General features: G+C 40.2%; 1 protein-coding gene across 23 annotated transcripts in view; it reads right to left on the bottom strand.

Moving 5' to 3' along the window:
- The window catches only part of SLC45A1 (solute carrier family 45 member 1), a 77,829-nt gene that overhangs the window by 25,986 nt on the left and 25,374 nt on the right, over positions 1 to 26,469 (bottom strand). For 8 of the 23 annotated variants that reach the window (XR_013941349.1, XM_080563964.1, XM_080563959.1 and 5 more), the window contains 2 exons: positions 11,070 to 11,131; positions 10,397 to 10,482 (listed from right to left, as the gene is read on the bottom strand). The exons of 1 other annotated variant lie outside the window; for it this stretch is intronic. Coding sequence is in view for 19 of the 22 variants with exons in the window: in XM_080563964.1 (XP_080420090.1) it covers positions 10,397 to 10,482; positions 11,070 to 11,131 (148 nt within the window). In the remaining 3 variants the exon portion in view is untranslated. Of the gene's footprint in view, positions 1 to 1,397; positions 4,387 to 7,606; positions 7,718 to 10,396; positions 10,669 to 11,069; positions 11,132 to 26,469 lie in introns of those variants that run through there. 14 more of the 23 variants (XM_080563975.1, XM_080563972.1, XM_080563954.1 and 11 more) reach the window with 10 other exon arrangements.

Genomic DNA, 26,469 nt, shown 5'->3' with positions numbered 1-26,469 from the left:
TGTTTTTTGGTGCAAGGTAAGCCCATGATCCCAAAAACAATCCCTTAATAAACAACTTCAAGATGCTCCCCAACAAGCGTGCCAGGCAACTACAATGCACAGCACTGAACACAAAGCAGAAATACTCCCATTACTAACAAAGCATGGCATAGTCTTGGACCACAGTCCAGATATTGTTGTAAAAAAAATATATATATTTTAACAAGCCAAGTCTTTAATAAAGAACAAATTTGGTTTCAGGAAAACTGGGATACTGTCATGGTATAAACATAATATCAGTAATCTGTCAGCCCAGACTAGAGTTGCTATACGAAACTAAAACAAGATTACACTGTCACCTCAAACCTTAGAGCATAGTTACTCAGAAAAATTTCACTAATGCCGTGCTTATTGAAACCATTCTAATGTAGTCCAGTGAGTGTCCACTAGTTGTTTTTTTTCTCTCCCCCCACCACTGATATACACTTGATTTGACACTCGCTTCAGTTCAGACATTCAATTTCCACAACAGTGGCTTAGTGGTTTGCTTTGTTTTCTGCAGTGACTGTCCAATAATTATTTTTATTTGCTTATGTAGGACAAACCAGTACTATCCTCAAAATAATGAGGGCATTTGCATGGCTCCTGCCCTATCCAGAGAGGAACACTCAATAGCTGGTCTGTTTCTGACAATGAATACAAAACAGTACAGAGAATGAGCCACTAGAGGGCACTTACAGAATTTAGAAAATTGAAAACGAATGTGATATCGGAAGGTTGCAGTCCCACAAAAAGTCTGAAGAGTCCAAGTGACGGGCTCTGTATTTATTTCCTAACCAGTTCCTGTGACCAATACTTTAAGATATGGATCAACGGAACCAGTTTTCTTTACCAACCTCTATTGTACCAGCAACTGAATGAAAGAAGTCTGAGAAAAACTCTTATGAATCAACGCACATGCAAGACTATATCGACTAGACACTTCTGGACAGACAAATGCTGAACAAAAAAGTGTTCACTGCAAGCAGCTTTACAGCATGCAATATTGGTGGTCTACATTGCTGGGTGCAGCTTTGGGGAAAGAGGCACAGGAACATGCAAAGCACTGTGGCAAACTCACTGGAATATTTAATTTCACTATGACACCTCAAGTGCCCTATGCATTTCACAAGAAACAGACATCATTACGCCCCAAAAACCTTGCAAGCTTTTTCTCTTTTTCCCCTCTCTCTCTCTCCCTCTGAAGGGGACAAGCCACAGAAAAGTAGCAAGCAGTATGGCAGGAAAGCAGGAGTTAGAATCCTGGATGCATGAGCTTGTGGTCACCCAGAGCAGGCACAGGATATATAAGAACTAAACTCAACTTTCATCTCAAGATGTAGCATAAACAGAGATCGCTGTCTTCCCTGTTAAGTTACCTGAACAGCTTGATTCCTTGCTTCTCATACGATTCCTGTGAGCTCCCAGCCATCACATCCTGTCATTAGCAAGATCAAAGCTTTCTTGGCTACCAGGTGTCTTATTTCTGCAATTCAGTACACTTCTAATCTTCTACTGAGGAAGGAAAGCAGAATTAAAGCAGAATTCACATCATTACTGAGTTCTGGAAAACCTCAAATCACCGCTTTTGTGAAAGCCAAGTGCAGGGCAGCACAAGGGCGGACTGGGCCACTGTTGTATTGAGGGCTGAAGGGAAGCAGTGATCAGGTGAAGCACCATACAGAGGGCAGACCTACAGCACCTGGTTCCAGGCAAGTATAGTCAACAGTGACCCACGCAGACCTGCCTTGCCAGCATTGGCCTCAGTAGGTCAGTAGGAAAGGCACGGTACCGCGTGGCAAGGGGTACCAAAGAGATGCTGCACCAGGCTGCATTCTCTAGCAGCTGTGCTGGCAGGGGCTCGAGGCTGGCTAAGCGGTGCATAGGCAGATGAGGGGTATTACACGCTCACGAAAGAAAATCAGTGGGACACTGCGCTGTACACGAAGGGCACTGCAGGAAGATGGCAAGTGCACCTGCCTTTTACTAAGCATTTATTAAAATTTAGGTTTATAAATTGGCTGTGTACCTTCTCTAAATTGACTTTGGGAGCCTATGGGAAGTACTGTTCCACTTCCCTGTGTTTACCACAGGGGAAATGAGAAACCACCAGGTCCCTGGGGCTAATTACTTTCTTCAAAACTCAGCATTGCTCTGAGTTTCTGACTCAGTGCAGTGTTCAATTTTCTGCTGAGATTGTATCTATATCGCATTACAAGATGAGTTGCAATAGCACTTGATGTTAATTGCAGTGCACAGACTGCTCCCTTCTGTCCTTTATTCCAGCTATCAAGAAAAACCAGAAAGTCTGCTTCTACTGTTTTTAATTTAGCCTCTTCCATCCATACAGACTGCCTGTCAGACAGGAGAGGTAGGGGGTGTCATCCCCATTCTGCCTGAAAGTGTCTACCAACAAGGCAGAGACTACAAAATGTCTACATGCCATCCGAAATGATCAGTTACACTGTAGAGACAGACAGATGCTGGGGTGTAGTATGGCCACTTGGTGTAAACAGATACATACAGGCACATAATATTCCTGGATGATCCTGGAGCTGATCTAACCATCCCCCTTGCATCTCTCTTCTCATACACCAAGGCAGAGAAAAAGGCAAAGATGAAATAACAGAAAAAAGGGCACCCCTATGCCACTCTCAGAGTCTCGCTGTCTCTTTCGAGGCCTGTCTGTCTTATGCACCAGAGAAATCCTCAAAGCAACAGAGTACAGACATGTACAGGCTCCCACAGAACACAGAAACAAGCAGGAGTTGTGCATCCTGACTTGACAAGTGTTTATAGTCAGCAAATTCTCCTGTGGGAACTAAAATTGCGTTCATTTGCTGGGTGATGAGTACAATTTACCTTTCCCTGGTAAAAGGTAATTTTAGGCATAGTCAAAGGGATAAAGCTTTTTAGTATCTCACCCTTACTTCCTTCCCATCTGAAGAACCCATCTCTGACAGCTGTGTTCCAGCACACTATCATGGGATACAACCATTCCTGAGATACAAAACATTGCCTAGTCTACTGTTTCCTACTCTCCTTCCATTATGAGCAATTGTGATCTGTCATTTCAAGTGTTAACAAGCATTGCTAACTATCAGGCATCACTTGCTCTGTATTGTATTTGCACAGGGTAACAATAATGCCTTGTATAGTGCTCCACACTTTCAAGACAGCATATGAATTACAATTGAACAAAACTGAATAATCAGTACACTGGAAAGCAACGTTCACAGAACAGCACTGGAGGTCTTGGAAGATCTTTTGAACACCTTCCTACTAAAAGGAAGACAGCCTTACTAGATAGCGGGCCTGTGTCCCATTTCCAGAAGAGGCTGTTAGTGGACACGTGGGTAAAGAACAACAAAACAGATTGCTGCTATTCACTAGCTTGCTTTTTGCTACTTACTAGGTATTTACTTTGGTATTAAATTTGTTTGGTTTGTTCAGATCAGTGGAAGTATCTAATTTGTGCTCATTTCTCACTCAAAAAATGGTTAAAGGCCCATTCCCTGTTTGGCAGATTCTTCTCATCCCTAAAAACGTCTATTCTCCCCCACCAGCAGTAAAGAAACTCCTCTGACCAGAGTGCAGCCAGCAACATGACATTTGCAGCCTGGTACTGCCCTGGGGTTAGCCTGCATTTTCTTAGGAAAAAAGGGAAAGGAACAGAACATTATGTCCAATAAACATTTGCTAAAGCTCTTGAGCAAGATAAATGGAACAGGTAGCAAACAGTAATCCAGATTAACTACCAGCAAAGGCAAACAAACAGTATGCAAAGGTTTCCTGTACGTCGCTTGGATGACATTTCTATGCTGAATCTGATACACTGATATATTAATTGATCTCTCCAACAAGAGCCATGACCTTTGGATACAAAATACGAAATTGGGCCTCAAAGTAATCTAATTATTCAACTGCCTGGTAGAATAAAAACAGGCTTGCTGATAGTGTGACTTCTCTCTTTTTTGTTGTTGTCGTTTCCTCCCATGAGGAATAAGTGATTTTTGAAGGCACACAGTTACTGAGTTTCTCAGTAATATTATCTGCTCTTTCGGTGTATGACTAGCATGGCATGCCACGCATTCATGGCTTTAATTTTATATAAAAGCTTAGGTACACCTTCTTGGGCAGACTTATGTCTCAAAATTAAACATGTTGGAATCAGTAAATGAAAAATTGGTTCCACTAATCCGAGGCTCAGCCCCACAGAAACGTTTCCCCAGGAAGGGATCTGATCACAGCCCTGGGAAATCTTAACCAATACGGAGTATTTTCCCTTCTCGGCCTGGTACAGATGAAGGCGACACTGGAGACAGAGTCTAGCTCTGGGGTCCACTTCTGAAGGATAACAATGAAAAATTTGGAGGAAAGAACAACAAAAATTATATGTGAGTTGCAAAACATTTTGCAATAATCTAATCAAAGAATTCCTGAATAAGACAAAAAGCAAGGGCTTCTCAATCAGCTGGTTCAACCATGAAAATTAAAGCTAAACAAATTCAAATTACAAGTAAAATGCATGTTTTTAAGAGTGAGAAGGGAACAACAATCACAAACTACCAAAGGAAGTAGTGGATATTCATGCCTTTGTGGCGTACATGCATTAGTCAAACACAAATCACTGGAGGGAAACATGGATGGAAGATGTTTTTGCCGTATGAGATTTCAGCCCACAAGGCTAATGGTCCTTTGCAGCCAGAAAGGTTAAGAGCTTTGCACTTATTTAATCAATCTCTTATTAAAAACAGTAAAGACATAGCTAGTTCACATCCACTCTACACTAAGCTAATTTACCAATCTCTTGTCAAGTCAAAAAATCTCTTTTTGGGGGGGGGGGGGGCGTCTTGCGATCAGGGAGAAGGACAATATTACTGCAAACATTTCTTCAAAGAGCCATTCTCATGGCTCTCCTTTTCACACCTTCCAAGATGCTGGACAACCTTCCCCTTCCTGAGCCCAAGTGACAAATACTTCCAGTCCTCACACACACTTTCTTTTTTAAATAAATAAAAATCCAAGTATACTGGGATAATAAAATGTGAGATCTTTTTGGCCTAAAGAGTAACGGACATCCTAAGACATTGGAATACAGGCCCATTTAAATTTCAAGTACCAAATCAATGTCTTCACCATGGGATACAGAGATCAGACTTCATAGCCAAAGAACAGCCATAAAGGATAGAGGTGAAATTTGATATTTGAGATTTCACAGTATCACAGTATCACAGATTTCTAGGTTGGAAGAGACCTCAAGATCATCGAGTCCAACCTCCGACCTAACACTAAGTACTCCACTAAACCATATCGCTAAGCTCTACATCTAAACGTCTTTTAAAGACCTCCAGGGATGGTGACTCCACCACCTCCCTGGGCAGCCCGTTCCAATGCTTAATAACCCTTCCGGTAAAGAAGTACTTCCTAACATCCAACCTAAAACTCCCCTGTCGCAACTTTCGCCCATTCCCCTCGTCCTGTCACCAGGCACGTGGGAGAACAGACCAACCCCCACCTCTTTACAGCCTCCTTTAAGGTAACTGTAGAGAGCGATAAGGTCGCCCCTGAGCCTCCTCTTCTCCAGGCTGAACAAGCCCAGCTCCCTCAGCCGCTCCTCGTAAGACTTGTTCTCCAGACCCCTCACAAGTATATACTTGCCTTTGCAATTCTGCATAAACCCACCAGCACTTAGACACTGCCTAGCTTCGTGCACTCCTTCATGGATACTTAAGAGGCGAAATGCACCTCTCACTGGTAGAATTTTTTCATGTGTTAGCTCAGCATCAGCTAAAAGCCCTGACAGAAGATTTCTAAGAAAGGGTCAGTTTCTTAGAAGGAAGACAGTTATATTACGTGGACTGCCCACATTCAAAGCTGATCATCAGAAACCTCTATTGTAACCTTCTTCTGCGGTCAGTCAACTGAAGTCATGATCTCCATGTCAGCTAACGTATATGTTAGAACAGCTGTTTACCTCTGTTTTGCACAGAGCATGCACCTATGTAGCAACGTAACTATTACGTAACAGTAAGTCAAACTAAAACAAGTCAGATTGCTTAATCCATCAAATGTGTTGACAAGATTTTTACTTCTATCACCTGATAATATAATTGCTCAATTAGCTCCACCTGAATGCCTTGGCTGTGGTAGAGGAATGTTCCCTTGCAGGTCATGGTAAATCTGAAGATAGGAGGCAAGTAAACAATACAAAGGTAAACAATTTCTCTACAGCAAACCAGATGCATCCTCCAGTTGTATTTTCTTTACTGATCTGCTCCTTGCTCTACTGTTTTAGTACAGAACAGGCACACAACAAGTAAAACCATAAGAGCGGTCAAAAACAGTAACAGAGGAGGCCCCCCCAGTGCAATCTAATCCCAAAACTTTCGTAGCAGATTCAAACCTTACATGGATATTTATTTTTGTATTTCCGGCATTCCACAACACTCTAGTTTAGGTAATCTCCCTATTGACAGGGCTTTTGAAACATCTGCTGCATCACTGCGCATTATACTATCTTTTTCCTTCAGCCAAGAGGCAAGTGGAAAAGATGCCAATAAAAGTGGTGCTTGTTGATCATCCTGGAGCATAGTGGATCTTATATTATGGATCTGCACATCTCTCATGCATCAACAGACCATAGCACAGAGAGTTTGGTTGCTATAAACATGGACTGTACAACTTGCTGGGCTTTATAACTAATCCTTTAGACTTGATGAGAAACTAATGGCTTCTGCTGCAGAAACAACTTCACCACGTACCATAACCATGTAGATCATGAGAAACTAATTGTATCATAGCAGTCAAAGCAAGCATGGTTACCAGAGAAATCTGTGTTTGTAATAGATCGACTACTATGCAGGAAGGGCCTGGCTCCAAATGAATTCATGCGACATGATTCTTTTCTAAATAGTTCTTGTTCTGCACTCTACAACAGAGTCCCTACTTCTGCCTACCAGTAATTCAACACCACTAATCCAATCCGTGACCATAAAATCTGACTTGTTCACCATTTTCCTCTGGATCAATACTGACCCTTGTCCTCTTTCCCTCACACCATGAAGGTGGCTTAAAGCATTTGTTTGGATAGTGGCTTTCCCAGACTCCTACTTCTGCACCACACTGATCTCATGCTATACAGCAAGAAAGACTGTCAGAGTTCGGACAAAATAATCATCATTCACCATGCTGGTTTTGGGGCCTATTTTTAAACAATATTAGTAAATACACTTTCTCCTTTTGTTTTTCAGGCATTTTTCCTTTGGAGGTAAATCATTAATGTATGCTGGGCTGTGAAAAATGACCCTGATCTGCACATCCTTTATCTGTGTATTATCTGGGTCTAATTTATTCCCTTCCCTAGTGATTTCACAGCCTCTCCCACATCTGTAACACCAGGTTTATTAACAATCCTCACTGGAGACAGGAAATAATTTTTCATACAGGATCATTCATGAAACCAGCATGAGCAAAGATCAAGAAAATATGCTGCAATAAGTGGGAATTCTTCAGGGTATAGAACCTTAAAGAAAATCAAGGGGTCAAGAGGTGAGTAAAGATCATTATTGCAGCAAACAGCATATACCTTAATCATGCACTCTGTCATCTAGTAGGTTGCAGTGGAATACAAAATGAAGCAACAGCAGTTGAGTTCGTAACACTCTCCCTCCAGTGTCCATGTCAAAACCAAGTTCTCCTGTACGGATAACAATTGTGTTGTGTTATTTAGTCAATCAACAAGCAAAAAGAACATAATATTCTGCTATAAATTAAAATAAGCTTCAGAGACAAGCTTCAATTATGCTACAGCTGATCGAATGACTTGAGGACCATCTCCATGCTGTTTCAGAAGTACTCCAAATAAATTAAGTTTATATTGAGGTGAAACAATAAGAGACGTGGCTCTGTTTACGTTATAGCTATGTCCTGCTTAGTCTTGGGATGAATTACATTTGAGGTGTGCAATTACCTTCCTGAAAATCCACGTAAACCATGACATGTTCTGCCCAAATTCTGAGATAACATACCTTTATTAAAGTAGCAATGTTTCAAGAAATGGGTTAACTTTCTTTAGTACATTGAACACAAAAGCCCCACATTTAAGTTGTGAACTCAGAGGTTATAAATAAACTAGGAATTTTCTCATGGCATGAGAGAGATAAGAGATATTTTCCAGCAGAGCCAGAGCTCACATGAAGAAAAATCTAAAGGCACGAAAATAAAATCACTGAAAGTAGGCTGAAGCCTAATTTGGCCAAAAGGAACACAAATCTGATCTTGTGGAACCATCCGCCTCACAGTATCTCTAGGGAATCTGCTCTCTCTCTGGTCTGGTACCTGCTCCAGGACACATCCTGCCTTGTGACCAGTGATCCCAAGATTCCCCCCCACCCCACCCCAGACTGGAAAAAGCTGAGGCTGCTGACTCAAACCAGTAGCCTTCCCCTCAGCTAGCCCTGCAGAAGGGATAAGGGTCAAAGCAGGATTCCTCCTTTTCACTCAAGGCCTGCAGAAAAATTTCTTAGACTGCACATGAACTTTAACCTTTCAAGTTTTGCTTTTAATGACTAAGTACGTGAATGGAGCAACACATCCTTTACTTCCATCCATAACCCAAAGGCTGTAGGGAAAAGCACTAAGCTATGACAAAATATATAGCACAATGGATTTTGTGTGTGATGTCAGCCATATAGAGTACAACAAAATCACTGGCTGAGTAATTAAATAGTGCAGTTGTATATAATATATGGACAACTTATGACTATTGTCCCTTTGCCAGCCAGGACAGAGGTCAGGGAATGGGAGCAACTAGATAGAATTCCTGTTGAAATCAATGTTCCATTTGTACCAGAACGTCAGATGATATTTTAAGAGTTTTGGAAAAAGCTGTAAGTATAAATCAAATAAGTTTTATTCTTAGTGTTCTGGATGAGTGTAAGTTTGGGATTTGGGGTCAGAGGGGATATGGTAATTTTTATGATAAATATATTTTCCCTCCCTGCTCTATCGTGAAGCTTCTCAACTCCTGTCATGTGCTGCTGGAAATTTTAAGTGTAAAGTTTAAAAATTACATCACTTAAAACACTTTTGGATCCTGATAATAAAAACATTGACTCAAGTATGCAAAATTTCAGGATTAGGCTTTAAATTATTTTCAAGAAATAATCATATGTTAAAATAACATCCTATTTAAAGGTAATTGGCATGTTTGAATGAGTATAAATAACCCTCTTAATATATAGATCACAGTTCTTAAATACATAATCTAAAATACCTAAAAGTAAAAAAAAAAAAAAAACACCAACTTTTAGCCCTCCAAAAGCAAATGCAGTATAGCATGTGGGAGTGACATTCTCTGCCTTTATTCATAACAATAAGTACAGATTTCCACATCTGTGTGGAATGTCTTGCTCCTGTGAAAGCTACTAATGGGGACTGGTTCACCATAGTCTTTGAGAACATTTAAATGTGGAGTCACAGTAAATAACTGCAGAGAACTTTTCACTTTGCCACATTTTATAGCACAGAACTTCTAACACAAATGCACAATTTACATTTTTGCCAGATTAACGTTACTCATGTTGTTCTCTGGGTCCCTGCTATACTCAATTGCAGTGATGAAAGTGACAAAAAATTAAATTTGCAATAATCTTTTTCCAGAGCACTGGGTGCAAACATATGGTGCGTATATGTAATTGCTCTATTGATCTTCTAATCTCAATAAATGTATCTTGACAGGAAACCCCAAGTAAGGTGAACCTAGATTTTGAAAATGATAATCCAAACTGCAGGACTGATTTAACGTACCTGAATTTTGCATGAAATGATTACTGAATTATGAAAAGCAAGCAAAACTGCAAGGTATCCCTTAGCCCTATGCAAATATGTAAACCTTGCCTATTTCTAAGCATAGAAGGGGTTTCCGTCTATACAAGAGAGAAACAAACTAGTGTTCCACTCTTTATAGCGGAGCTCTATTGAGGGCACTCAGCAAGACTGCACATACACTTTTCATGTTTCATGTATTGTATGCCAACTTAAGCAACCCTTGCTGTCTGAAAAATCAAGTATTTTCCCCTAAAATCAGACAGACATCCAGATTCACCAAATCACACACACACTGCATAGGCCGAACATAGCAATATAAGAAGCCAAAGAAAGCACACAACTAGTGATAGCTGCTAGAAAAATGTTTGCGTAACCAACCCGAGACAGGTGTCAATATATATAGGGGGAAAAAAGGGAATTATTTGTTCTCCCTGTCCATTCTAAACAATAAGCAAAACAATAAATCAAAAGTTATCACTATATTGCATTAAGGGAGATTTAAGTTAGGCAGGGGGCAAAACCCTCTATTCAAAAGAATTGTAAATACCTTTGGGAGATATAGCAGTCTCTATCCCTGTAGATTTTTAGGATCATCTGCCAGCATGCTTGAGAGCAGTTCAGGGTTAGGAGAGCCTGCCATGGGCCATGGAGGTAGAACAGAGGAACTCTGACTTCTCAAGGTCATTTCTAGCTTTTCCTGCAGCCATTCAATGAAAATGGCCTGAAAAAGCAGAAAATCCAAAACTCATGAAAGAGGCACTTCTCATGTGTCTTCAGATGTGGAAGCAAAAAAGCCAAAATGGGATTGAAAGTCTACATCTAGCAATGGTCACAAAATTGAAAAGATTACAATTTAGGTCAAAGACAGTAAGTACTCAAAAAGAAAAACATCCTTTAGTACATGATCTCTATTTAAGGTCTTCTCCTGAACACCATCATTAAATCCCTAGCCATATTATCATTTTAAATAGCTCCTTCAAAACTCCATTTGTGAACCTCTCCCTTTTAGTATTCCTTACTATTACCACAGGAGCTCACATTAAATCATTCTGCAATGCACCTTTCCTAAATTCCTCCCTGAAGCCACCTATTAAACAGGCAGAAGTGAAATAGAATTTACTCAGTGATTACTGACCCTCTTTGCTTTTATTTAGGAAGCAGTGTCTCTGGAATTCTTGGTCATTAGAAATCATCAACCTGCTGATTCTGCAAGTACTCACCCTGCTAGAAAATCCTGTTTCGGCCTCATGCCATGCAAAGTCTGACTGTATATTCCTTTGACCTGAAAAACAAGAAACAAAGGTTCATAGGCAAACCTTGTGCTGCCAACTATACCTGTGGCAGGAAAAGATGCATCTCCAGTGATCAAAAGTTATAGTTAAGATACATACTTTCTTGACTGGATCCTATAAGTCAGGCTAGTTCAAAAGAGAATAATTTAATTTGAAAATACTTGTCCTTTGTATGGCATTGACAATGTTGGGAATTCAAGCTTAATGAAGGCCAGAAAGGAGATTGAAAATAGCAGCCGCTATACATAATCGGCTAGGAAATAGATGATGGAAGTAAGAATAAGTGATGGAAAAGTTTCCAGCAAAGATGATCAAAATTATTTAAATATATTAGAATAAAAACAAACATAGCAATCTATAAAACATCTGTAATTATTGGATTGCCATTACTATATAAACAGGGTAAAATCTGCCAACAGTAATACAGAAAAGGTAAATATTTCTCATAGTTACTTCTGCTCAGAACTGCAAGATGATGTATATTCTCAACTCAGATTGATATCAGTACCAAAGTTGAAATATCTCTGAATCAGCAGTCCAGAGTCCTGAAATGTTAGATCTAATTGTTGACACTCAACTCCTGCAAGTCATTAAACTATAAGGAAACTTCACAGGTCTGAGAGAAAGCTAGTCTCTAAGAATACAAAACAGGACAACACAGAACGAAGAGCTCTACATCAGTCCGAAACAGGGGAGAAGAGACTCACTTTCCGGAGAAAAAGGGAGGTCATTCCAAGAGCAAGCAGCTGCTACTTACGCACTGCCTGGCAGACCACGCCATCACATCCCTGCCAAACTGGTTTAGCTTCCCAGGATGCCTCAGGCATCAAGATTTTCACCAACGGCCCTAAGAAATGCTCAGGGACTCTGCATTTGGTCAAAGATGCACCACAGCCATTGACTGATCAGAACACCTGTATCAAAGGTTGCATAGTTTTGTTCATAGATGAACACTGAGCCAGGGAAAGATGGGGTGGGGAGAATGTGGGGCTGTAAAACAAAGTAGCAGTGCAATTCGATACTGGTGCAGAATTATCTCTCAAGTATTTGGAGACAATAGCCATGAAACAGCTAAAATACATGCAAGTCTGCACCATGGAAAATTGTTTACTAAAATACATTAATACTTCTAAGAGTCAGGAAGAACTTGGGAGACCCTGCGAGGAAAGATGAAGAGACAAAACAAATTGTGAGTTATGGACTTCAGGTATAACTTCTCTAGTGGCAAAGGAAACACTGACATAAGCAGTTACAGAACTGAATGCAAAAGCAATTTTAATTCCAAAACATTCATGTTAAAGAAACAAGATAAATGTATTTGGGACACAATCAGAAAACAGCATTTAGGATCGTAATTTTGCCTTTTTACTCCACCTTACTTATAGAAAAGTCTCTAGAACTTCAACATAAAAGATAGAACATTCTGGACAAACTTGATAATTATTTTACATATGAAATGTGTTTCTATTCCATTCTTTGAGATTATATCATGCAAATCATGCAGAAACGGGTGACTAACCCTAACCCATCATCCACACAGTACAGAAGCACTTCCTGATGTTTAGACAGAACCTCTTGTGTTCCAGTTTACCTCTTATCCTGGCACTGGGCACCACTACAGAGAACCTGGCTTCATCCTCTTTGCACCCTCCGTCTAGGTGCAAAGGTGATAAGGTCCTCCATGAGCCTCCTCTTCTCGCCTCCTCTTCTCCAAGAGGAACAGTCCCAACTCTCAGCCTCTCCTCACAGGAGTGGTGCTCCAGTCCCTTTATTATCTTGGTGGTGGGTTCATCTTGGTGGGTGGGTGGGTGATCTCTCTGAACCTGCTGGCAAGGCTTTGTTGCTTAATGCAGCTTGGTAGAAAGCCTCGTAGGTCTGGTGTTTGAAATCTAGTACCATTGTAAGTTCTTTCATGTTGCAAGCTCATCGGATTTTAAGCACATTTCCATGTTTATAAAGCAGTTGAGCTGACCTAACAGGAATACATAGGAAGCCACAGGAAACTGAGGCACTACCAATTACCTGCAATTGAATACCATTTTTCACAGAGACAATACAAGATGCTGGCAAAACGCAGATATTCGCTTTTGGATCTATTTGCTGGTTGGTGAATTATAACCTTTCACTTCAGGCTGCAACCCATCCACCAGCTGACCTGCTGCTGGTTAAGGGCGATCCAAGAAATAACTGTGCTGATGTCACTGCTTTCCTGGTTCTGCAGTTTGTGATTCGTACTTGCACCCCCACACTCTCAGGCAGGAAACACCAGGCTCTATCCTTGGAGCTCTGATACGTGCTGCTCCACAGCAGCTCTCCTTTTAGTCAACAACATGCTCCAAATGCATCAGGAAATCTCCGTTTCAGCAATAACAAAGAAGAGAGTTAACAAAGACGGAGGAAGTGTTAAAAAAGAAAAAAAAAGGCTTCTAATTTGGATCTGGAGGAGAGGAGTGTGCATGGGGAAGGGAGCTGGCATCTTTCAAGGGAGGAGATACTTTCCTGAGTGAAGCTGTGGGCACTACAGGAAAAGCTGACATCTTAAACAGCAGCATACTCCCTGTCAGGACACCCGCTGCTTCCACAGCATCAAATGCTCCTTTCCCTCCAGGCTAAAACACGTTAAATATGATGAGCCTTCAACACTAAAGGGAGTTAGACTACAACTAGATCTTTTGTTTGACTAAAAGTGTTAAAAACAGACAGAAAAACTGCCAGTATTTGTGAAATCCTAGAGAGGAAAATCCAGGTTACATAAGTGCATTTGCAATAAGGTAACATTCTATGAAAAACAGACCCAAATGGGTGATGCTCCCTTTCCCAGGATCCCCACATGCTGCTCAAATGGCAGAAAGCATTTTTTGTAAACCACCAACAGGCTTCACACACATTCACTGGCACTTAGCCTCCTACTAACAGAGAAGAACAGAAGTACAGCCCTCAGGAAAAGGCATGCAGATTGACAGGATGGCAAAATGACAGGATGGGACACAGCAGTTCCAAGACCTTTTGACTGAATTTCCTGAGGAAATTTTTACATGGTAAAGATTTGAGATCTCTTGAGGCTTTCTGGGGTCAAAGGCATGCAAATTCTCAGGAACAGAATATCCCAATGCTAGCTATAAGCAATGCAAAGAAAAAAACCAAAACAACAGAACAATAAATAAATATAAAAAGAGATCCAGGTTTTTCAATTCTCTTCTTTGTACACAACAGGCCAAGACTACTCCATCTTATCTACCTGCTTATGACCAAAATTGCTTGTCAACTGATGGGCAAGTGCTCCAGAAGTGTCCAAACACCATTTACCCTTCATCTCATGCCTTTACTACGCCATGCCTTTACTACGCTATGCATCCTTGCCACAAAGCAGCATGACTCATAGTCTGCCCATACAGAACACGGCCTAGGCAGCTGCTGATCAGAATGTGGAAGTATCAGAAGAAAACAGAAGGGGCCACAAGATAGGACAGAAGGACACTGGCTGACCAGTGAGTCAGAATGCAAGGGTGAAATGGAAGATGTCAACAGCATGAAGAGCCTGGAAATAACAGGGAGTCTAATTTCTGTACATGTAGAGAATCATGAATCAACAAAAAACCTCTCTGCAGAAATTGCCAAAAAAGTTCTCTCGGCACATGTTCCTGAATGGGAAATCCCACTGACAGTGGTATTAATACACTGCAGGGTCTGTATGAACAGTTTTTTTGAAACTGCCATACAAGAAGATGGCTCAAGGGAATCTTTTCTGATTATTAGTTATACTAGAACAGACCATACCTTTGTGTCTCTTAACTTTTTGAGTCAACTCCATGGGTCAACAGCCAGAAAACCCAACATTAAATGTGGTCTAGTGTTTTGTTAATAATACACTCTGTGTTTGTTCACGGTCTTTAATCACATGGTTTTTTGCTCTGTGGAACATCCCCGTCTCTCTTGCCTAAACCAGTTCAGAGGTAAAGATGCTTTGGATTCAATCCAGACTATATATGTATATTTTTATCTCGCTCTGGAAACTGGATGTCAATTTTAAACCAGTTGGCAGGGTTTGTATTACTGCACTGTCCCGAAGAATAAAATGAATCTGTCTATAAGATACACAAACAGATAACACTGCACCACTCCTGCTGCCCCCTCTCCCTTCCCCCCCACCCCCCAAAAAAACAACACCACTTTCATCTATCCAAAGATAGATGCTTAGAGGGTAAAGGTGAGCACGCAAATACACTTGTTAGGAAATTGCTTAGCAGTAACAACAGACAAATAACTTCTTACATGTTTCTTACATGTCAGCAAATGTGGTAACTTTTATATATTTTCCTATATTTTCAAGCTAATGTCATAACATTAGTGTTCCATACTCAACTGCTGGATTTTTCTGTTTTGTGGTGGAGATTAATTTGTGTACTTTTTTTTTTAAACAAATACAAGCCAGTGGATGGCATGTTAAGCTGTAGTCTCAAAAACTCGTGTTTCTACTTGCAGGTATCCGGAAATTACCAAACGCTGCTCTAAATCACTTGCATTGTTATGGTCAGAACATAACTATATGCAAACTTACCACAAACCTGTGAACACTACGGATTCATAGATAACTTTCACAGAAATTCCAGTTCCTACCACTCCTGCCTCCCAAACTACGCATAATCTGTACAGCAGGCATGGTGCCCGCTTCTTAAAAGGGGGCTTATAAGAAAGATGAGACTTTCTACAAGGGCATGTAGTGACAGGACAAGGGGTGCTGGTTTTAAACTGAAATAGAGTAGATTTAGATTAGATATTCAGAAGAAACTCTTTACTCTGAAGATGGTGAGGCACTGGAACAGGTTGCTCAGAAAAGTTGTGGATGGCCCCTCCCTGTAAGTGTTCAAGGCCAGACTGGATGGGGCTTTGAGCAACCTGGTGTGAGTGGGAGGTATCCCTGCCCATGGTAAGGCATTGATACAAAATGATTTTTAAGGTCCATTCCAACACAAGCCATTCTGTGATTCTATGCCAATATTTCCTACACACATTTTTAAAAGTTAATGCTCAAAAGACGGAACATTTATGACAGTGGTGATTTTTTACGTATCTTGGAATTCCTTTTTATGGATTAGAAGAGAATTACATGCAGGGACTTAGATGACTATTACTTTTCTGATTACAAACTTGTGGTAGAAATCTCTCCACAAACCCCAGAATACCACCTTTTTCAGTCAACATATATGACTGCCCTAAGAGCTACTGCATATGTACTATTCAGAGAACAGTTACCAGCAGCAGGCCGATACCACATCACAGATGAAACCAGCTCTAGCAAAGCATAATCTTTGAACATGAGAAACACGTGCACAGCACATGGGAAAGACTACTAAAATGTACATTCTGACAGAGAGTTCCTACTGGAACATGTCGACTATAACTTTCAGAGCTTTTCACTCAGGCTCAGTCCCATAAAGTTTGGATAACAATAGTACAGTACAAATGCAGCTTGTTAGCATCATGCTCTGAACTTGCAGAATAAAGTCCTGAAGTTCTGCATACATGTAATTGCCAGACTTCCCCTGAAGAGGCAGGTATCCAGCATCCCAACAAACTTTTTTTTCATTTTGCTGTTTGGGGATATGTCACTTTTTTTGTCTGGATGACTAGAAAAAGTTAACAGCTAAAATCCTTGCGTACAATACATAAAGATTTATTGTACTGTAGGAAGGTAAGACAAAAATGGTTTTAACCAAGTCACTGTGACTCTTTATTTATCATTACAGACATTTTAAGCATAGTACACCTGTGTACAGCAGCCAGCCTGCAAGAGCTGTGAACTCACTTAACAGATAAATGGCTTTGTAATTAACTGACACTAACTGAAAAAGGCATTTTACCCAGGTGACTATTTCACATGGCCTGACTGAAGTGCAACCCCCTCAGCTAGAAACACACACAGTGTATCTGGTAAGAACACAGGTTACTGAATGCTGGGGAGATGAGAAAAGATCTGCTGACTGCAATACAACTCCCTTAAGGACATTTGTGGCACTTAATATGGAAATGCACGGGTATTTTATGACTGCTCAGCTCGTTATGCTGTCATTTTAGTAGAAAACCGAGTTTACTGACCTATTAAAGAAAGCAAGAAAGCAGTTCTGTGAGCAGCAGATCTAGCAGAACCTAGGTTTAAATTCACTTTGGGCAGACTTAAGGTTTTCTGCTGTCCTCAACCCACACAAATAAAATTCTTCTCTGCTTCCTGTCACAACAGACTACCATGAAATAACACACAGAGGCCATATAGCTGATACGAAAAACGTGGAGATATAAACTAGACAAGATTAAACTCAAAGTCTTGCAAAACAACTAATGTTCCAAAATGTATGTGAAAATATTTGTAGAGACACCATTTCTCTTCAATTTGGTAGAAACTGAGATAGATGGAACTAGTATTTGTCCTTAGCAAATGCTTAAACACCCATCTAAAAAGCAATCTCAAAGAACAAGAAACAGGATATTCCGACAACTAAAGTCTTTTCCTTTTTCAGGAACTATTTTCTAAGTAATGCTCATAATACAAAAGTTACATAGAACTAAACACTGTACCATATCTGCTAAGATTTCTATTTATTTGAAAGAAAATATTAGGACAAAAATATTAAACAGGTAGTGTGATAAGGCAGAAGATTTTATTTACAGGAATATTATTTATTAAGAAAAAAATTTGCCTCACACAACCTGAGCTCTCATTTCTAGTAGAAATTCTGCCCCCCGTTAACAAGAGAAAATAGAAACTAACTTTTTCTTCCCTTCACTGACATCCTATTGTTTTTGTCTCATTAAAATTCAGGTAGCATTGACATCTCTGGACATCTTTGGATAGTGTCTAGCATAAAAGCCTGCTCCCAAAAACACAATGTTTCCCTTAAAGCCCGAGTTACAGATTCAGCAGTCTATGTCTCACTTTTAAGTCTGGTACCTGCTGTGAAAGTTTCATGACAGTAAGGCACATTTTAAGCTTGCATAAAACCTCCAGTAGTAAGTTTTAATTGCTACTCCTTCAGAGCTTCTGGAGACAGAATAAGGAAATAGCTTTGTTAACACTTCACAAAAAGTAAAGCAGAGATCCTTGGGGCAGCACAGAGTAGCTGTTTCTGCTGAGAGATAGGATACACATAAATGACTGAAACGATGAATAATAGGAGGAGTAAAAACAGGCTTCAAATTTCATAGGCTGAAAGATGTCTGGGTTTGTGCATACGATATGCGATCTCAAGGACAAGAGGAGCAAGAGGACAGTCTCTGTCTTTCATTTCCTCTTTTCCTCTCCAGTTGTGCTGCCCTGCTGTCCAAATCTCCTTCCCCTGTCCCAAAACCTGCTCTCTCCCCAGCATCTCTGTACTATTCTGAGGTTCTTAGGCAGCCTATGATTTTTGTCTGTGTCATGTCCTGCCCTTATGTTTTCAGATTCCAAAAGGTTTCTACAACTTTGCTTTGAAAGCAAAACAAACACATGTTAGTCAACCTTCTACAGAACTAACTTTTATATTTAACGAAACTTATCTGACAAGCGGATCCTGAAAAGAAAAATCTTAGAATTTAAATCTGGTGAAGATCAATGTTATATTCTGCTATGATTTGACGCCACAGAGACCTAAAGTTTTACGCAGTCATTTCTAAAGGAAAGGAGTGAGTGTGAGCTGGATAAAATGCTCAGGAAGAAGCCTAGACACAGTTTACAAATTCCATGACAAAAAAGCCTCACAGTAGGAAACACTAGCACTACATTTTTCTTTTCTTTTTTTTTTTAAATACTGTGCCTTCAAGTTTAAAAACCATAAACAACAAGTAAATGAATTATTTTTCTTCAGAGAAAACCTTTTGGTGGTGGCGGTGGTATTTTTTTCCCCCCCATTGTACCTCTATATATGTATTCAATCTTTGATACTGACAATTTCCCTGCAGTTTTCCTGGAAAAGTTGGAGATAATTCAAAAGGACAACAGAAATGCTAAGGTATATCAAAAAAATCTGGAATCAATCCTACGAAGCTCTTTTATTTATAGAAGCAGAAAAGTATTCATTAACTTTAAAACTTTAAACTTTAAACAACAACAAGTTTAAAACTCCCCTTCTTAATACAGGGCTAACCAAACCAATGCCAATGTTTTGTTTCAAGTCTGAAAACTAAGGGTTGGAATAACTCCAGAAGGACTGAATGAATTTAAGCTGGCAGAAGGGATCATAAATTTTGCTTCTTGGAAAGAACTGCATTTTGCTTGCCAACAGGTCACCAATCAGCCTTCCCAAGACTGAAAGAGCTCTTCAGTATCTTTATAAGTGATCTGGATGAGGGGATCGAGTGCACCCTCAGTAAGTTCGCAAACGACACCAAGTTAAGCACACGTGTTGATCCGCTCGAGGGTAGGAAGGCTCTGCAGGAGGATCTGGATAGGCTGGACCGATGGGCTGAGGCCAACTGTATGAAGTTCAACAAGGCCAAGTGCCGGGTCCTGCGCCTGGGGCACAACAACCCCAAGCAGCGCTACAGGCTGGGAGATGAGTGGTTGGAAAGCTGCCTGGCAGAGAAGGACCTGGGAATACTGGTTGATAGGCAGCTGAATATGAGCCAGCAGTGTGCTCAGGTGGCCAAGAAGGCCAACACTATCCTGGCTTGTATCAGAAATAGTGTGGACAGCAGGACTAGCGAAGTGATTGTCCCCCTCTACTCGGCTCTGGTGAGGCTGCACCTCAAGTGCTGTGTTCAGTTTTGGGCCCCTCACTACAAGGAGGACATCGAGGTGCTCGAGCGTGTCCAGAGAAGGGCAACAAAGCTGGTGAGGGGTCTGGAGAACAAGTCTTATGAGGAGCGGCTGAGGGAGCTGGGCTTGTTCAGCCTGGAGAAGAGGAGGCTCAGGGGCGACCTTATCGCCCTCTACAGGTACCTTAAACGAGGCTGTAGCGAGGTGGGCGCTGGTCTGTCTACTCTCCCATGTGCCCGGTGGTAGGACGAGGGGGAATGGGCTAAAGTTGCACCAGGGGAGGTTTAGATTGGATATTAGGAAAAACGTGTTTACCGAAAGGGCTGTTAGGCATTGGAATGGGCTGCCCAGGGAAGTGGTGGAGTCACCATCCCTGGAGGAATTTAAAAGATGTTCAGATGTAGAGCTTAGTGATATGGTTTAGTGGAGGACTTGTTAGTGTTAGGTCAGAGGCTGTACTAGGTGATCTTGAAGGTCTCTTCCAACCTAAGTGATTCCGTAGAACAATAGTTTTTATGTAATCCATCTGCAGTCTTCCATTAAACACTGAGAAGTTAAAATAATCTTATGGAGATGAAAGACTAAAGCAGACAGTGTCTCTTAGGAACAAGAAGGGAAAGAACATGTGAACAAAGACACTGAGCACAACTTCCAGTGCTTCAGATGCCCAAGAGGGACACACAGAGATGGGCAATTCCATACAGCATTCATATAATGACTAGCATGAGCAGCAAACAGCCTATTTCCCCAATGGCACAAATGGACAAAACTTTTTCAATACCTCCATGTGAAGTGATTACTTACTAATATTCTAGCCCCTGAAGTCCATTCACTCATTTTTACCCAGACTTTGAAAAACATTTTCTGCTTACAAATAGCCCAAATACAGCAATACAGGTGGGAAAGCTGTTCTAATCTACCTGTAAGTTATATTATTAGGGAAGAAACCTTGGAAAGCACAGGAAAAAAGTTGGTACAATTGCAGAGACAAAAATAAAATGGAAGCAGAAAGTGAGGCAAATACACATGGCTAAATTTGTCATGTAATATATAAAAGTACAAGATACTGTTCTATCTGGTTTCATTGCTTCTAGTAAACAGCTTCTCCATTATTTCAAGTATGGTTTAAAAATAAAAGAGGGCACAGCAACTCACTTGCATAAACTTAAAATAGTTTTAAATGACTAGAATAGAAGAAGCACCTGGTGTTCATTGACAATACCAACTCCACTCATACTCCTTTATCCACACAAGCGAAACCAAGATAGGACTTCAATGCATGCCCAACCCTGATGAAATTCTAATTCAGGAATTATTCGGCTTGCTGCAATGAAGGAAAGCATGCAAGAGTGGCTTGTCCCGTCTGTGCTTCCAGCAAAGCCAGCCTTAGGCTGTATCATTCACTACTAGGAACTGGACAGCTCAGAAAGTCCAGATGTTTAGACTCTCTCAAAACAATATATTGGTCCATTTTAAGCAATAGAGCAGAAGTAATAAGTATGATTTGTATACGCTATACTATTTTTTGCATAGTCCCTTCTTAATATACCTATCAAAATCTATTGAGCAACAGTCTAAGAAGTCCATTTAGAAGATTTACTCACAGGCAGTAATAAAAAAATTATGAGAGCTCAGTATAGCAGCTACAGTGGTGGCAAGTGCAAGACGGCAATGAACCTTAAAGAATATGACTTTCAGTAAGAGCTAACTAATTCGACTGCTTTCTCAACTACAGAAGAAAAGAACTTCAGCTCTTGAAGTTCATCCTTGTTCAAATAGAGCCTCACAAAACAGAAGCCATAAGAACTTTCTCTCTCCTAGGCAGCTTATAGATGCCCATCTGACAAAGCACTGATGTACAATGACATTAGGAACATGAAGGTGCAATAATTAGTGAACCCTCAACTGAGAATATACCACTGCATACCAGATTACTAAAAAAAATTGTGTGACTAACGGGAACTCATTTACATAGGGTGGTGCTGGAAGAATAAACAGAGGCACAATGCATTTGAAAAAATAGAAGTGTCAGTTTTAAAGCCATTAATTTTTCTTCACAGAGAACTGGAAAGCTTGCCTTGCCAGGCTAGGAACTTGGAAGAACAAAGTATATGATAGTTAAAAGTCCTCCTACAAGACAGCTTGGGAAATACATACTTGTGAAGACAGTCTAGGACACAGTCTCAGAGGAAGTGAATCTAGGAAGGGAGTCCAAAGCCTTTCCCTTTCACAAAATGGCAGGTCTCAGCAGTCAGCTGTGCACACACCATTCCCCCCCCATGACATTTCCCCAGAAATATTCAAATTCTGCATAAATGACAGAAGCACTGAATTTCAGGGATAATCCAGTGATGACAGTCTGTAGCTGGAGCTCAATGGGATAGATGGCATAATATGTAGACATCATTGGTCCTAACTCCCTTAACTTTTTAAGGGAAGGATCTTCTGTCAGACCAATTTCAGCAAGAGATGTCATTGCAAAGATATATTGGCAAAAACATCTGTAGAGAGACTACAAGTATACTAATAAGATATTTGAATAAGATGAATTGAGAACTAAAGCAAGCAGAAAACCAGCAGATAATTGAAAGGGACAGGGAGGCCCTGCACCTGTATAGACAACACTACCTTTTTTCCCCACTGTATATGAAAACAATAATAAAAACAAACTGAAGTACCTCACAAGACAACTCTGACTGAACAGACTAAATATGCAGACACTGTACAGAAGAAAAGGTTTAAAAATTAAATAGAGAACTTGGACTTCTGCTTTGTAAGACTGAAAAACTCCTGCATTACTAAGACTTCCTCAGGCTTGTCCTCAACACAAAGAGCTAGAAATGTGAGCTTTTTTTTTTTTTTAGCCAAGGAGCCCCCAGCATCAACATCAAGGCAGGACACTCAGAATGGGGGAACCTCTTTGTTGCTGGGGACTGAGAGATGGATACAAGGCAAATAAGTGTTCATGCAGCTAAAACTTTATTTATTTTCAGAAAACCAATATTCTATGAAAGCAATAGCATTGCAAAGGTGGATTTGACTTGGCCTTACTATGAAATTAATTATGGGAAGTCAAAGAAGACTGACACTTGTAATTCGAGCATAAACAAGAGGAGAAAGCAAAAACTCCCTATAAACATAAGTGCAATATTAAACACTGAGTACCATCCTTACTGACATGTAAACTCTTTAAAGCAATCTACTTATGAACCTGTTTTAAAATAAAAAAGCCTGTAATAAAGTCGTGCAGGAGACTTATCAGATGGGCAGAACTAGCATTAAAATTAATTCATTTCTAGACTGTCTCTTTCTACTTGTAACATTTACTTACAGATACAGCAGACATTATTTTAAAGGCATGACAAGACGTTCTTATTAACTATAACTGGAAATATGCAAGGGTCACTGGTAGTACATGAGCACTATCCAAGTCTTCTGCAGCAGAAGATTATGCAGGCTTCAACATTATGAAAGGTCATCACAAAGCACAGTTGAAGGATAGTATGCGCTGCTAAGCATGGAAGAAGTAAATGGACTACCTACTATCTGAGTCGGATGAACAGTAAGTTCAGGTAAATTTATAGCATTTCAAAATCATAGAACGGTTTGGTTTGGAAGCGACCTTAAAGATCATCTAAATCCACCCCCCTTGCCATGGGTAGGGACACCAAACTTGCGGTTTTATTTATGCTGAGAACCTTTTAAAGAGGCCTACCTCAGCACGAAATGCACAGTCATGGCAGTGCTGTGAGCTCAAGGAAACTAGTTTGAAGAATTTCTTGTGTTTGTACAAGGAACACCTCTCAGCAATTCCACTCTGGAACCAAGACATCAGTACAAAAAATTGTGCCATATCCAACCACTCCCACCAAGCCCCATGGCAGCTTTGAAGAGTTCAGTATTGCAAAATGATTTCCTATGCTACAAGCAAAATACTTTTTAAAGGAATCTGACTGTGGGCAATCCTCAACAACCCTGCTGCACACACAACACTTCCAGGGACCAAGACGCATACTACCTTTATTTTGCCTAAACTTAGGACTCACCAAATTAAAGGCTTGCCTTTCTTCCACTGTAGCTCTATTAGCGCTGCCAGTAAAGAGAATTTATGCAGAGATAAAAGGGACTGACATTTCTTCTACAATAAGGCCAACTGCCTCAGCCTGCCACATTCAATTAAATGTTTACTTTTTCATTTCACAACTCAACAGGAAGTGGAAGGTCAGAGAGGCCCCACTGCAGAACAAAGAACCTGTCATTTAACTATTTACCTCAGACCAAGATTCCAGTGGGAGGCTACTGCTTTCCTTTTTTTTTTTTCCCCTTCCTCCAGGAAACAGACACAAGGTAGCACGTTAACACTAGCAATTCTTCCACTCTGGTTTCATTCCCTAGAGGAAACCTAAGTCTGAAGATCTACCAAGATCCTAAAGGAGTAATATTGCCAACATTTGTTCACCAAAACTGGTTAATGGATAAAAAGTAATCTCTTGAAACTATCCTTAAAGACTAGCCTTTTTGGCACACTTGAAAATGACAGCTATAGCAAAGATCAAGTTGTAAGTGTGCAGAACTTCCTGCAACAAAAAACTTCTCTCTACTTGAAATAGTGAAGACCCTACTCAAATTCAGAGTGCTTCAGAAGCCTCGTTTGCCAGCCTGAAAGTAAAATAAGAACAACTGTTTAATATGAAAAGGACTGTTATTCTTGACTTGTTAGGAATAGACAAGCTGTGGTTTTGCACTGAGTTGAGAAGTTATATATTCACTTGGAAAGCCAAATTCACTCAGCCACCTAATCTGTTAAAAACAAAAATAAAACACCTCTTAATCCACACATATTTTCTCCCCCTGTTCAACTAGCAACATGGAGAGGAAAAAAAAAATCACTCAATTTAGCCAGTGGAAAGATACACAGCAGTAATAAAGATATTATTTTCAAGAGGAATATGCATACGTCAAATAGAAATCATGTAAGTTTCAGCTAATTGAGTTCTGTGGTAAAATAAATGTGAAATATTTAGCCCCGGCATGAATGTTGCTCTGATGAAACTTTGACCACATTGTTTCTGATGATCTGCACAGCCAGACAGTTATTGGGACACAGCCTTGGATGAGATGAGTCATACCCCTGCAACACTCGTTTCTCTTCAGTGACTACCAAGAAAACTGAGACAACCTGCTCCAAAGCAGAACTCTTTACTTGGACAGGCAAATCCATCCTTCTCTGTCTCTTCCTAAGCACAACATGCAGTTCACAGATAAATCAGTGACCATAGGACTCTAAGAGGCTGCTGCCTCTACAGTCTGGGAAATTTCATCTTCTTCAAAGACCATAATTTCAAAACCACAAAATAGAACCTTTTCCTGCAGACACAGGGAAATCCCAAAACTGAGCAAAAACAAAGCAAAAACCCAAACAGAAAAACAAAACATTGCTGACTGAGCAGACACATTAATCAAACCTTCCACCTTCAGAGTTCAGAGCTTTTTACATATGAAGGAAGCAATACTTGTTCTGGAGCTGGTTAAAAGCATGGGAGCCCGATTCAAACTGGAAATCAACCTGTACACCCTTCTGACACTGCAAATGTGTATTCAAGTCTTGGTATCATTAAAGAAGCTAAAAAAAATAAATACATAAAAATCTACCATTGACCTAAGACAGCAACAGGATTAGGCATATGCCTGGAAAAACACAGACTTGAGGACTACCCAGCCTATAACCAGCTAGGCACATAACTCAGTGACGCACTAAAGAGCCTTGGACACAACTCAGAAATCTCCGTCACAAAACTGACCAGGACATGCCTGGGTCAGGTATTCTGGCCACAAGTACTCTCCTTATCACTGGATTTGACCTTTGTAAATCACAGCAACCCATACAAGTAGGACTCCTCTAGGCAATGAGGCAAAGCTCAGGTTTTTGCTGTTTTGTTTGTTTTTTTCATTCCCAAGTCAATATAACCACATGAGCAAAGAAAACATGGGATACAAACTACCTTGTAACCCTGTAATGTCCTATTCAAACAGCATTTTAAGCTGTTTGGAGACTGAAATACCGCCACCGATACTCACAAATGGATAATACAATACAGTGTGCCTTAAAAATAACATTGTATTCAGTTTTAATTCCACTGAATTAATCCATTTTACAAAATGGGAAACAGATACAAAAGGGCTATTACTGTACAATATTTGTAATTTCATATTATGTAAAAAAGGTACTGACCTTCTATCACACAAATAATGCAAATGGACTTAGAATTGACATTGTATGCATAGTGTCACCCTAAGATCACATACAGCATTAAAGATATCTAATTTTCCTTCAGATTGAGTCAGAAAAGATCTCTCACACACACCAAATCTGTCAGATAGATTTCTCTCTCGGAACATTGGACAACTGCCATGTTACTTAAGAATTAACACACTGTTCAGTCTCATGGATAACACAGAATTTGAATAGAAATAACCGCAGTGGTTTGTTTTGTTTGCTTGTTTTGTTTTAAGAACTTACCATCATATTTGTTCTTAAAAAAATCAAAAAGCCAAGCTCCCTGCTTTAGATACTTATGTCTACTTGTGTGTTTCATTTGG

The sequence above is a fragment of the Anser brachyrhynchus genome (assembly GCF_964034855.1).
Source record: "Anser brachyrhynchus genome assembly, chromosome: 21".
Classification (NCBI taxonomy): Eukaryota; Metazoa; Chordata; class Aves; order Anseriformes; family Anatidae; genus Anser; species Anser brachyrhynchus.
The sequence above is the reverse complement of the archived record's forward strand: the minus strand, read 5'-3'. Positions and strand labels throughout refer to the sequence as shown.